This window comes from Miniopterus natalensis, chromosome 11 (assembly GCF_054644295.1).
Source record: "Miniopterus natalensis isolate mMinNat1 chromosome 11, mMinNat1.hap1, whole genome shotgun sequence".
In the NCBI taxonomy this organism is placed as follows: domain Eukaryota; kingdom Metazoa; phylum Chordata; class Mammalia; order Chiroptera; family Miniopteridae; genus Miniopterus; species Miniopterus natalensis.
This window is the reverse complement of record NC_142091.1, coordinates 5,761,405-5,776,230: the sequence shown is the minus strand read 5'-3', so window position 1 is coordinate 5,776,230 and position 14,826 is coordinate 5,761,405. Positions and strand designations below refer to the sequence as shown.

General features: G+C 39.9%; 1 protein-coding gene across 2 annotated transcripts in view; it reads left to right on the top strand.

Annotated features, from left to right (window-relative positions):
• Positions 1-14,826, top strand: part of CBL (Cbl proto-oncogene) — a 116,161-nt gene that overhangs the window by 87,435 nt on the left and 13,900 nt on the right. For both annotated transcript variants that reach the window (XM_087821483.1, XM_087821482.1), the window contains exons 10-12: positions 9,891-10,022; positions 10,111-10,488; positions 12,614-12,708. In XM_087821483.1, coding sequence (XP_087677609.1) covers positions 9,891-10,022; positions 10,111-10,488; positions 12,614-12,708 — 605 coding nt within the window. The remainder of the gene's footprint in view (positions 1-9,890; positions 10,023-10,110; positions 10,489-12,613; positions 12,709-14,826) is intronic.

Below are 14,826 nucleotides of genomic sequence, written 5' to 3'. Positions count from 1 at the left end.
TGACACCACAAAAATTCAAAGGATTGTAAGAAAAAACTATGAACATCTATATGTCAACAAATTGGACAACATCAGTGAAATGGACAAATTCCTGGAAAGATACAGTCTTTCAAAACTCAATCAGGAGGAATCAGAAAATCTGGATAGACTGATAACAACTGATGAAATTGAAGCAGTAATCAAAAAGCTCCCAGCAAGCAAAAGTTCTGGACCAGATGGGTGTATAGGCGAGTTTTTACCAGATATTCAAAGACCTAACACCTGTCCTCCTCAAACTATTCCGAAAAACCCAAGAGGAAGGAACACTTCCAAGTTCTTTCTATGATGCCAACATTATCCTAATTCCAAAACCAAATAAAGACATTACCATGAAAAAATATTACAGGCCAATGCCCCTGGTGAACATAGATGCTAAAGTCCTCAACAAAATATTAGCAAATCAGATCCAGCAATACATTAAAAAGACCATATGCCATGATCAGGTGGGATTTATTCTGAGGATGCAAGGCTGGTACAATATCAGCAAAACAATAAATGTGGTACATCTCATAAACACACTGAAAGACAAAAATCACATGATCATATCAATAGATGCAGAAAAAGCATTCAACAAAATTCACCCATTTTTAATAACAACTCTCAACAAAGTGGGAGTAGAGGGAACATACCTCAACATAATAAAGGTCATATATGACAGACGTATAGCCAACATCATACTCAATGTTCCAAAACTAAAACCATTTCCCTTAAAAACACGAACGAGACTGGTTTGTCCACTTTCACCACTCTTACTCAACATAGTATGGGCATTCCTAGCCACAGCAATCAGACAAGAAGAAAAAGGCATCCAGGTTGGAAAGGAGGAAGTAAAACTCATTATTTGCAGATGACATGATCCTATACTAAAGACTCCACCAAAAAACTAATAGATTTAATAAGTGAATTCAGCAAAGTAGCAGGATACAAAATTAACATCTGGAAATAGATGGCATTTTTATACACCAATAATTAATTCTCAGAAAGAGAAACTGAAAAAACAATCTCATTTATCATTGCAATTTAAAAAAATATGATACCTAGGAATAAACTTAACCAAGGAGGTAAAAGACCTGTATTCTGAAAGCCATAGGACATTGAAGAAAGACATAGAGGAAGATATAAACAAGTGGAAGCATATACCGTATTATGGGTTTGAAGAATTAACATCATTAAAATATCTGTACTACCCAAAGCAGTCTATAGATTCAATGCTATCCCTCTTAAAAGACAATTGGCATATTTCCCAGATCTAGGATAAATATTCCAAAAATTTATATGGAACCAAAAAGGGCTCTAAATAACCTCAACAACCTTGAGAAATAACAAATTTGGAGGGATCACAATACCAGATACCAAGTTATACTACAAAGCAATTTTAATCAGAACAGTCTGCTACTGGCAGAAGGACAGGCATATGGATCAATAGAACAGAACATTATGCTCAATTAATATTTGACATAGGAAGCAAGAGCATACAATGGAGTAAAAACAGTCTCTTCAATAAATGGTGTTGGGAAAATTGGACAGGTACATGCAAATAAATGAAACCGGACCACCAGCTTATACCACACACAAGAATAAACTCAAAATGGACAAAAGAGTTAAAGGTAAGTCTTGAAACCATAAAGATCCTAGAAGAAAGCAAGTAATAAAATCTCAGACATCTCATATAGCAGAATTCTCACCAATACATCTCCTAGGGCAAGAGAAACAAAGGAAAACATAAACAAATGGGACTACATCAAAATAAAAAGCTTCTCTGCACAGCAAAAGAAACTACCCTCAAAATGAAAAGGGAGCCCACTGTGTGGGGAACATATTTGCCAATGATACGTCTGATAAGGGATTAATTTCCAAGATATATAAAGAACTCATACAACTCAACAAAGGAAGACAAACTATCCAATTAACACAGAGGCATGGGACCTGAATAGACACTTCTTCAGAGAGAACATACAGATGGCCAAGAGACATGAAAAAATGCTCAACGTTGCTAATCATCAAAGAGATGCAAGTTAAATCTACAATGAGGTATCACCTCACACCTGTCAGAATGGCTCCATCAATAAGTCAACAAACAACAAGTGCTGGTGAGGATGTGGAGAAATGGGAACCCTTATGCACTGTTGGTGAGAATGTAGACCTGTGCAGCCACTTTGGAAAACAGTATGGAGTTTCCTCAAAAAATTAAAAAGGGAACTGCCGCCTGGCCAGCATGGCTCAGTAGTTGAGCATTGACCTCTGAACCAGGTCAGGGTTCGATTCCTGGTCAGGGCACATATCCGGATTTCAGGCTCTATCCCCAGCAGGTGGCATGCAGGATGTTGCTGATCAATGACTCACTCTCATCATTGATGTTTCTATCTCTATCTCTCTCTCCCTCTCCCTTCCTCTCTCTGAAATCAATAAAAACATATTTTTAAAAATGTAACTACTATTTGACCCAGCAATCCCACTTCTGGGAAGATATTCTAAAAATCCCAAAACACCAATCAGAAAGAATATATGCACTACAATGTTCATAACAGCACTATTTACAATAGCTGAGATCTGCGAACAGCCCAAGTGCCCGTCAGTAGATAAGTGGATAAAAGAGCTGTGGTACATTTATACAATGGAGTATTATGTAGCTGTAAAAAAAGAAGGCTCTCTTACCCACTGAGACAGCATGGATGGACCTGGAGCTTATTACGCTAAGTGAAATAAGCCAGTCAGAGAATGACAAATATCACAGGATCTCACATATATTTGGAATCTAATGAACAAAATAAACTGACAACAAAATAAGTCCATAGACATGGAAGCATGGGACAGACTGACAGATCTCAGAGGAAAGGGGGGAGGAGAGATTAACCAGAGAACTTCTATACATAAATGCCTAGCTCGTGGACACAGACAATAGTGTGGTGAAGACCTGGGGAGAGGCAGGAGCCAGGTAGAGGGGGGCATCTGTAATACTGTCAACCATAAAAATAAATTTAAAAACTTTAAAAAATGATTATATCTAGTGTGTCTCCTCTGTGTCCTCAGTGCCACTGCCTCATTTCAGGCTGTCACCATCATCTATTCTCCCTACTGTCAATTGCTAATCTGCAGACAAACCTGACCCCTCACTCCTTTGCCTCACACTCTGATGACTTCTCATTACTTAATGGGTTAAGTTCATTCTCCTTTCCAGGTCCTTTGCTCTGATAATCCTTTCCACTTTATATTTTGTGGTCCTGCAAGGTGAACCTCTAAAAGTTTCTCCTTTTGTCTTGATAGTTTCTCTGTAATGTAGCGGTTTTCATTTCCTAGGAAACCTTTCCAGACTAGACCCTGCTTTCCCTGCCCCCAGCTCACTCACAGGTATTTACACACATATAATCTAGATTTGACCAGATGTTTCTGGGATGCTGTGAACGTGTCTACTATAGGGCTTATCACTTTGTAATAATTTATTAAATGTATTTCCCATCATAAGTTTTTAGAAGGCAAGGGCCATGTCTCATTGTAATTAGCTACTTAAAGTTGAGCACATAGTAATTACCGAGAATGTTTGGGAATTGAAAACGCTTCAAAACAGGAATCGACCAATTTATCTATGCTATATCCATCGTGGATAGTAGAGGAAATCTGGACTGTTTGAATGATACATTTTTGTTTTTTGAAGTTGACAGTTTTGGCCCCTGTATAAGAGGTTCTTTCATTCCTTTTTAAGAGATTCATTTGATTTCTATAGCAGTTTTACTTTCTTGCATAGATTGCTATCTGTTCATTCTTGAAAATTTACTGGCAACTCCTGGACTACTAGAGAAGCTGAAAAATAAGAGAAGTGATTGCCCTGGCTGTGTAACTCAGTTGCTTAGAGTGTCATCCAGATACGCCTAAGGGTTGGGTTTGATCCCCGGTCAGGGCACTAAGAATCAATCAATCAATACATAAGTAAGTGGAACAACATGTCAATATTTCTCTCTCTCAAATCAATCAATGAAAAATTTTTAAAAAGTATTGTGGAGAAACAGGCACTCACACTCAATGTTGATGTGGGTACAAATTAGTTCAGTCATTTTGGAGGACAATTTGACAATCCATCAAAATAATTCAGTTTGAATTAGCAATTTCATTTCTAGGAATTTATCCTAAAGAAATACTCAGACAAGTGCACACAACTATAGATGTAGTTATTCTTACAGCATTATTTATAATAAAAAATTAGAAACAAACCACATGTACACATGTGTTAGTGTTCTAGTCCCATAACAAATTACTGCACATTTAGCACCTTAAAACAGCACAAATTTAGCTTGGCCTGTGTGGTTCAGTTGGTTGAGTGTTGTCCTGTGCACCAGGAGGTTGCTGGTTCAATTCCTGGTCAGGGCATGTGCCTGGGTTGTGGGTTTGATTCCCAGTAGGGGGCACTCAGGAGGCAGCCAATCAATGTTTCTATCTCCCTTCCTCTCTCTAAAATCAATAAAAACATATTTAAAAAAACAACACCAATTTCTTTTCCTGTAGTTCTGTAGGTCAGAATTCTAACACGTCCATCAGGCTGAAATCAGGGTATCAGCAGGTTTGTATTTCTTTCTGGAGGCTCCAGGGGAGGATCCATTTCCTTACTCATTTGGGTTTGGCAGAATTTAATTCCTTTCCAGTTATAGGATTAGGTTTCCTTTTTCCTTGCTGGTTGTTAGCTGACAGTATTCCCAGCTCCTGGCTGCCTCCTCTGGTTTTAAGCACTGGAGGTTCCATTGGGCCACCCCAGATAATAGGGTAATTCCTCCATCTCAAGATCCATGTCCTTCATCATATTAGCAAAGTTGCCAGATAAGGGATCTCATTCACAGATTTTGGGGTTTAGGGCATGAATCTGGGGTGGAAGAGGGCAGACCATTCTGCCTGTTCCAGTCTGTATAGTGGAAAGCTCTGCCGAATGCGCTCAGTTGACATGTATTTAGGAGGAAAGCTGCCTGTAGCTCTAGCCCAGTCGATCAGTTGGGTGGAGCATCGTCCCGTACACCAAGGGGTATTGTGGGTTCCAGTCTCGGTCAGGGCACATACCTAGGTTGTGGGTGTGATTCCAGGTCAGGGTGCATATGGGAGGCAGCCAGTCAGTGTTTCTCTCTCTCTGTCTCTTCCCCACCCCCTTGCTCTCTCTAAAATCAGTTAAAACAAAACAAAACATATCCTTGGGTGAGGATTTTTTAAAAATTGACTTAAAAAACCAACCACTATATAATATATATAGTATTGCCTTATTTTTGTAAAAAAAAAAAAATTGATTGTAAAACATATTTTTACTGTCCATAGGGAAAAACTTGAATAACTACACAACAAATTACTATTATTTCTGTGTATACAAGTTCAGAGGACTTCAGATTTTATAGAATATTTGAATATTTTGAATATTTTGTAGTTAACACATATTACTTTTACAAAGTGTTAATTGTGCCAGGTAAGCACGTTTGTGTTGAGTGCTGTATGGGATGAGAAACCTAAGATTAAGACCCACAAGGAGCTAGTAGTTTTATTTGGGAAGAGAGTATACTCAGGTGAAACACGTTAACACAATGCTGGCAGTATACAATGGTCGCAGTTGTTGAGTACACACTCTTTAGGTGCTGTAGGACTTAAGAAGAAAGAACATGAATGCTTTCTGCCGTAGCCGATAAATAGGAATGATACTAAATGTATTCATTTACATAGGAGTGGGGAACTTTTTTTCTGCCAAGGGCCATTTGGATATTTATAATATCATTTGCGGGCCATACAGAATTATCACCTTAAAAGTTAGCTATGAATAATAAAGCTCCTAGATTTATTGAATTTCGAGTCCCACCTGCAGTTGCCTCAGGAAGGCCAGACCAAATGACTTCATGGGTCCTATAGGGCTGACGGGCCGGACATTCCCCACCCCTAATGTAAATAAAAGTACTAAATGTACACTGTAAAAATTCAAGTAGAGGAAAAACAGCTTCCTGTATTGTCACTTGGCTATTTGGTAATTTCGTTCTTATCAGACATGCATATTGTCTGCAGGCTTATATACATATTGGTATTCTTTTGCATGTCTCATTTTAGGGTAAGTTTCCAGCAGTGGAATTGCTGGATAAAAGTTTCTTTAATGGGAAAATTTAAACTGATGGAGCAGAGGGATATAATCAGGGGAGGGGCGTATGGGGATTTCCCAAAGGCAGTGGTATTTCATTTCTTAGCTGAGTGGTAGGTACTGCGTAGTGTTTTATTCTTTGTACTTTATAGTTTGTATAAGGTATGAATAAAATATTTGAGTAAAAACATTTTACTTTGGATAGATATTAAAATTTGTCGCCAATTTTTTTCCTAAAATCACTCCCACAGGTATATGAGACTGTGAAAATGCCTGTTTTTGTCACATCCTGGTAGCTTTGATTGTTGTTTTGCTGCTGTTTGTTTTATTTTCATTTGTTTTTAATATAGTGAATCTACTTTTTAAAAACTCCAAGTGGTGAATGCACATAGAGGTTTAAAAAAGTTTCAAAGAATTGCTAGCAGGCTTACAGAAACATTGGTTTCCTGCCTCTACCCCCCAACTCCTTTCTGCATCCCAGTTAGATTTTTCACCTACTAGAGTGACAGAGTTTACTTCATAGAAACTCATATTGGGCGAATTTTTGACAGCATGGTAAGACTTGGTAGTGATAGGTACAAACTGAAAACTAAGGAAATAAAAATAAAGCAATTAGCCCTGGCCAGTGTGGCTCAGTTGGTTGGAGCATCATTCCGTGCACGAAAGGGTCTAAAACAGTTCTGAAAACTGTTTCTTAACCATAGGATTATACTGCTTCCTCTTCGTTCTTCAGTGTCAGTTATCTGTTCATTGCAGGTGTTGCAGAGATGGATTTAGACCTCCTGCCACCTCCCTCCTTTCCACTCTACGCCTTCCCGCTGTATTTATCTGAATGTTGTTTGGCTAAATTGGTATTCAGCGTTTGAATGAGTGCTCTCCAATGTGCCAAATAATATAACAACTATAATACAATTACTTTTGCTTTTCTTGAGATAATTGCTTTATATTTAGTTAGTTATTTAATTCTCACCCAAGGATATGCTTTTATTGACTTCTTAGAGAGAGGACGGGAGAGGGGCAGAGGGAGAAACAGATTCAGGAAAGAAACATGGGTCGGTTGCCTCCTGTATGTGGATGGTTGCCTCCTGTATCCGACCAGGGATCAAACGTGCAACCTGGTTATGTGCCTTGACCAGAAACCGAACCCGAGACCCTTTCGTGCATGGAATGATGCTCCAACCAACTGAGCCACACTGGCCAGGGCTAATTGCTTTACTTTTATTTCCTTAGTTTTCAGTTTTTACCTATCCCTGCCAAGTCTTACCATGCTGTCAAAAATTCGCCCAATATGAGTTTCTGTGAAGTAAACTCTGTCACTCTAGTAGGTGGCATAAAATAGAGTGCACTACTATGCAGACTCCTCCCACCTTTCAGCTGCCGCCTGGGCGACCCCCTGAGGTCTGCCTGCCATCGTGGGACTTCTTGCCTCCCCTATGTGTGGGAGTGCCTGTGTCTTGGCTCCCATGTGTTCCTTCTTTTTGCTTTAATTCCTTGTTTGGGTGAAATGTGTCCTCAAAATAGCTTTCTGTGAAAATGTGAGAGGTAAAATTTTGGGGATGTTTGATATCTTAAAATGCCTTTATTCAACCCTCAAACTGACTTAGTTGTAGAAGTCTAGGTTGAAAAAAATTCAACTCTAAATTGTTACAGCTTCACTTGGCTTCTTGTGCCTAAGGTAATTTTGCTATTTGGTGCCCTCTTTTCCTCTCCCCAGAAGCTTTTAGGATATTTCGTTTATCCTTGATTCCCTGAAAATTAAAGGGTGTTTTTGGTTGGTTGGTTTCTTGTGGGTTACTTTTCCTTCATTGGACCAGCTCTGCAGTGAGCCCTTTTTATATAGATATTGACATCTCTTAGGTCTTAGAAATGTCTTATTTCTTTGATAATTTCTTCTCCATTTGTGATTTTCTTCTTTTATTTGATAGTTGAAATAAACGAATGTTGTAGGGATCAGATATGATATGATGCCATGAACTGAGGAATATTATTAGCTTAACCCTCTGCACTTTAGCAATGAGACAGAGAGAGAGAGGGATGCTGGAAGGGACCAAAATATGCAGAGAGGGCCTTTCAAATTGGAAAACAATTTGAACAAAGGCAGAGAGGTAGGAATTCCAGAATAAAAGAGTGGTGGGAAAATGAGCGTTATTGATGGATGGTTTTTGAGCTAGTGAGTAATTAAGGATGGCCAAGCTGGTAATGGTGAACAAAAGGATTGGGGGAGATAAAAAAACTAGGAGTTGGGAGAATCACTGGAAGGCGGTTTTAATAAACCAGGTCCAAGGTTGGTAAGGTCAGTGAAAAGGAAGACACACATACGAGGTTCTTTATGGAAAAATTAACAGGGTGCAGCGACTGACTGGAAATTGATGATGAAGTGAGAATTAGCTCCACTAGTAACTTTTCACTTTTTTTTTTTTAATATATCTTTATTGATTTCAGACGGAGGAAAGGAGAGGGGGAGAGAGAGAGAGGTAGAAACATCAATGATGAGAGAGTCATTGATCGAGCCCGCAACCCGGGCATGTGCCCTGACTGGGAATCGAACCCCGATCGCCTGGATCCTAGGCCTACGCTCAACTGCTGAGCCACACCCGGCCAGGCAACTTTTCACTTTCTTAACCCTTGAGGTATTTAGCCGCTCATACTGCGTTGTTCGTGCTCCCTTGACATGGGGCCCGTTTTCTTAGCATGATTAAAAACGCAGGTAGTGAGGAGGATTTCTTGACTCATTTGCCACCAGCATAAGGTGGTGGGGCCACATGTGGGGATGGTGGTTTGTGCCATCTGCATAAGTGCTTGTGGCACTTACTCCCCTCTGTCCATCCGTGTTGCTCTGTAGAGGAAGCCAGTGCTAAACAGCATTTTGTATGGCTTACTGTCCATCTCTTGACAGTTACTTAGACAATCTTTATATATATATATATCTTTATTGATTTCAGAGAGAGGAAGGGAGAGGAGAGAGACAGAAACATCAATGATGAGAGAGTCACTGATCGGCTGCCTCCTGCATACCCCCGACTGGGGATGGAGCCCACAACCTGGGCATGTGCCCTGACTGGGAATTGAACCCTGAGCCACGCCCAGCTGGGCTGCTTGGACAGTCTTGTCGTTATTCATCACCCTGCTATGGTTTCGGCAAGGAAATGGAAAAGGTTATACATGTATTGTTTCTTCTAATTTGGCGCCTTATTTTCAGAACACAAATGGACAGAAAATATTAATCCCTTTAAATTACTGAAGAGAAATAACTTCCTTCTTCAGAAGGACTTGGTATGCCTTTTAGTGATATTGGGATTGTCTTCCTCTTATGAAGCCCTTTTTTTCCTATCATAACACCCCACAGAGAATATATCATCTTTGATCTCTTTCTTTGTTCTGCCCTTAAACATTATTTTCCCAGGTGATGTGTTGAGAGGTTAATGTCTGCTCCTTTTTATATGGGTTCCTGTTTTTAATATTGAAATTTTTTTTTATTTTCTGAAGATGAAGAGGTGGAAATTTGTAACTTAAAAAAAAAAGTAAGCTAAGAAGCTTTTTGTGCAGAGCCATTTCTAGATGCATTTGCCTGTGGCTTGCAACTGCACGTTTCTGTGGTTGAGATTGACCTCTCATGGTGAATGGAAATAGTTCAGGAAGTGCTATGACCCATGGCAGTTACAGTCAGTGTTCATATAGTACTTGCTAGCTGCAGCTTTAGGAGGAGTTGAAAGATGCACCTCCCAAACCAGAATAACCTATTAGGAAGTTTTCTTTGTATTAGGTGGAGCGGCCTCCTTCTCCGTTCTCCTCGGCCCCGCAAGCTTCCCTTCCCCCAGTGCCACCACGACTCGACCTTCTGCAGCCACGCGTGTCCATTCCCGCAAGTGCTTCTGGTCTTGGAGCTGCTTCTAAGGTACCCATGATCTATTCCTACACTTTTCTGATTCCTTGTTGCGGGATTAGTAGGTTTTGATTGATTTGCTTCCATCATGCTTCCACAGGCTGCTTCTGGCTCCCTTCATAAGGACAAGCCATTACCAATACCTCCCACACTTAGAGATCTTCCACCGCCACCTCCTCCAGACCGGCCTTATTCTGTTGGAGCTGAAACCCGGCCTCAGAGACGCCCCTTGCCTTGTACACCAGGCGACTGTTCATCCAGGGACAAACTGCCCCCTGTCCCCTCTAGCCGCCTTGGGGAATCATGGCTGCCTCGGCCAGTCCCCAGAGTACCAGTAGTCGCCCCAAGCCCTAGTGACCCCTGGACAGGGAGAGAAGTAACCAACCGGCACTCACTTCCATTTTCATTGCCCTCACAAATGGAACCCAGAGCAGACGTGCCTAGGCTCGGAAGCACATTCAGTCTGGATACCTCCATGGTGAGTCCTGATTTTGAAATTACTTAGCCTACTAAGAAATATTTGTGGCCCTGGTAGTGTGTCTCAGTGGTTAGAGTGTTGGCCTGTGCACTGAAGGTCGCGGGTTTGATTCCTGGTCAAGGGCATGTGCCTGGGTTGCAGGTTTGATTCCTGATCCTGGTTGGGGCTTGTGTGGGAGGCAACCAATGGATATGTCTCTCTCACATTGATGTTTCCCTCTCTTTCTCTCTTTCTGTTTTCTCCTCCCTCCCACTCCCTAAAATTCAATGGAAAAAAATATCCTCTGGTAAGGATTAAAAAGATAAAAAAAGAGAAATATTTGTGGGTAGCATTTAATGGGTCAACATTTTGTGGTAGGTCTTATATAAGATTCAAAGATGATAAAACATAATCCCTACCCTGAAGCAATGTATATTTTGTAGAGCAGGTAAGACATGTTTGTAAATGCAGTGTACATGCATGCGTGTGCGTATGCACCTTGAGTAGTATAAATAAAAAACACTTAAGTTTTAGAGAAAGGAGAAATTATTTCCAGAGAGAGAAACATTGAGGGCTTTGTGGAAGGAGGAGCCTCTAAATTTGAAGTACTCTTTCCAAATCGTGTACGGTTCTAGGATAGATCAGAGCTGCAATGACAGAAATGCTTAAGGTTTATTGTAGAATGAGAGGTAGTTGGAATAAAGCAGAAATTTTGTGTATCAAAGTAGGAAAGGGGGCTGGAAAGGGCATTAGCAGTAGGTTAGAGGGCCTTGGATAGCCCCTCCCAAAAGAATTTGAATTTATTTGGTAGGAAATGAGGAGCATTTTAAATTAGTGGAGTGACATGACCAAAATGATGATTTAATGAGATGACTGTAGTCCTGGCTGGTGGTGTGGCTCAGTTGGTTGAGCATGGTCCCATGCATGAGTTGGGGTCCTGGTTGGGGAGCATGCAGGAGGAGACCAATCGATATTTCTCTCCCTCTCTTTCTCCCTCTCTCCTCCCTTCCCCTCTCTCTAATATCAATAAGAACATTAAAAAATTATAAAGAGATTATTCTAATAATTGTATGTGGAATGGATGGATAAGAGAATAAATTCAAAACAGGTTTGGGGTCCATTGTATAAGCATGAGATAAGAACTGGTGGTGGAAGAGGTATATTCGTTCTTTTGTGCACTCAACAAAAATTCCTGCCCTCACGAAGTTCATATTCTCGTGAAGGAAAGAAAATAAAGAAGATAAGTTAGTAAACATACAGGATGTTGGACATGAATGAGTGCTGTGGAGAAAAGTAGTGCACAAAGGGGCATTGGGGCACTGAGCAAAACCCGGAGCAGCGGGGAGAGTGAGCCATGTTGATTCTGGGGGGGACCATTCCAGGGTAAAGTGAAAGCAAGTGAGTTTGGGAGAATCTATTTGAGGAATAACAAAGGGGTATAATATAGTCTGCGCTCAGTAAGCAGGAGGGAGGATAGCTGTCTATGAGCCGTGGGGGCAGCCAGGTTAGGTAGAGCTTGGAGAGGGTAAGGAACAAAGACACAGTCAAGTTTGAAAGCAGTCAGTGGGCCAAGAAAGGACAGGAAATCTCTCTCTCTCACACCCTTGAGGTTTTGAACCTGGCTAACTAGAGACATGTTGAATTTGAGATGAGCCATTGAAACAAGAATTGACCAGCAGATAGTTAGAAATCTAAGGAAAAGATGGAATTGGAAGGGTGAAGTTCAGGAATGCTGTGGCCAGTAAATGAATTGCATATTTCTTGGCTGCAAGGGAAGAAGGAGGGTAACTTAGGTGTAAGTGGCAATCTCATTAGTGAGAGCAGATTAGGTTTGACTTTCTGGTGGCACCAATGGAGAGAGAAAGATTTTTAAAGCTAGAAATGATATTTCTGTAGATAGCCAGTTTTCTCAAGTATTTCTAGAATTAAGACAAAGATACATATTTCCTTGGCTCATTTTATATCTCTGTCCTTATATTGAGCTTTTTCAAAGCCTGAAAACAGCTATGCTTCTGTAAGGTGTAATAACCGAAGGTGGTGTTGAGAGTGGGTCTGTGTCTGTGTTCTTGTTCTTTTCAGTAGTCTGTAAGTAAGAGGAGATACTTAGCTGTATTAAGAAGGTCCTTTTCAACACTTTTCTTTCTAGAACATGAATATCAGCCCATTAGCAGGTCCAGAGTGTGAGCACTCCAAAATCAAACTTTCTGCATCTGCCAATGCCATTTATTCTCTGGCTGCCAGGTGAGTCTACTAAAGCTGTATATCGTACCGTGGAGTTGGTCCTTCTAAACAGTTTACTTATAGAAAATTAAAACCCAGAGGAATACAAGGAAGAAAATAAAAATTGATCTGTATTTGCACCATGTAAAAAGGATCCTCTCTTATGTTTTGGACTGTTTCTTTCCATTCTTTTCTGTTCCATTCCATTCCATTTTTTTCAAAGAAGCAGTCTTACTGGGGTTCATAAACTTGATTAATTTTTTTCAAAGAAGCAATTTTGGTTTTGTTGATTAAAAAAAAAATTATTTTCTTGCCCGGCCAGCATGGTTCAGCGGTTGAGCATCAACCTATGATGCAGGAGATCTCAGTTTGATTCCCAGTCAGGCATATGCCTGGGTTACGGGCTTGATCCCCAGTAGGGGGCGTGCAGGAGGCACCCCATCAATGACTCTCATCACTGATGTTTCTCTCTCTCTTTCTCCCTCTCACTTCCTCTTTCTGAAATCAATAAAGGTATATTAAAATATAAATATATGTATTTTCTTGCCCAACCAGCGTGACTCAGTGGTTGACTATGGACCAATGAACCAGGAGGTCACAGTTTGATTCCCAGTCAGGGCACATGCCCAGTAGGGGTTGTGTAGGAGGCAGCTGATCAGTGACTTTCTCTCATCATTCAGTTTCTATCTCTCCCTCTCCCTTCCTCTCTCTGAAATCAATAAAAACATATTAAAAAATTATTTTCTTAATTCTTATTTTTAATTTTAATTCTTAATTCTTAGGTATATGCTTTTTTTGTGGTAAAGTACACATGGCATTAAATTTTTTCATCTTACTCACTTATAAGTATACAGTTTAGTGGTATTAATTAAATACTTCACATTGTGCAACCATCACCACCATCCATCTTCATAACTCTCTTCATTTTGTAAAACTCTATACTTATTAAACAATAACTCCTCATTTTCCCCTCCCCCCAGTCCCTGACAACCACCATTACACTTTTTGTCTTTGTGATTTTGACTACTTTAAATACCTAATGTAAATAGAATCATACAGTATTTGTCTTTTGGTGACTAGCTTACTTCACGCAGGAGAATGTCTTCACGATTTGTCATGTTGTAACATATTGAAGAACACGCTCCATTTTATTTTATTTATTTATTTATTTAATTTTATTATTTTATTTTTTAAAAACATATCTTTGTTGATTTCAGAGAGAGGAAAGGAGAGGGAGAGAGATAGAAACATCAGTGATGAGAGAGTCATTGATCGACTAGGGATGGAGCCCCCAACCTGGGCACGTGCCCTGACGGGAATCAGACCTCGATCTCCTGGATCCTAGGTTGATGCTCAGTCGCGGAGCCACGCCCGCCTGACAATACTCTCCCCTTTAGAGGCTGAGTAATGTTCCATTGTATGTATAGGCTGCATCTTGCTTATCCATTCCCCAGTGGGCACTTGGGTCCTCTTTGTTTTAGCTGTCGTAAGTGATGCTGCTGTGAAATGGGTGAGTAATTATCTCTTTAAGACCCTGCTTTCAGTTCTTTGGGGTATATACCCAGAAGTTGAATTGCTGGATCATATGTTAATTCTATTTTTAATTTTTTGAGGCACCATTATACTGGTTTTCACAGCAGTTGTACTATTCTACATCTCCACCAATGGTGCACAAAGGTTCCAATTTCTCCAAATTTTCACCACTTTTTGTTTTCTGTTGTTTGTTTTGTTTTGTTTTGTTTTTTATAGTAGCCATCCTAATGGGTGTGAAGTGTGGTATCTCCTGGTAGTTTTGTTTTGCATTTCCCTAATGATTAGTTATGTTGAGCATTTTTTCATGTGCTTATTGGTCATTCATATACCTTCTTTAAAGAAATGTCTATTTAAGGCCTTTGCCCATTTTTAAATCAAATTGTGTTGAATTTTAGAAGTTCTCTTCATATTCTGGATATTAATTCCTTATCATATATATGATTTGCAGATATTTTCTCCCATTCTGTGGGTTGCCATTTTAGTTCTTGATGCACAGAATTTTAAAATTTTCATAAAGTCCAGTATGTCTATTTTTTTCTTTTGTTACTTGTGCCTTTGATGTCATTTCCGAGTTTAGTTTTAGGTCTTACACTTAGGTCCTTGATT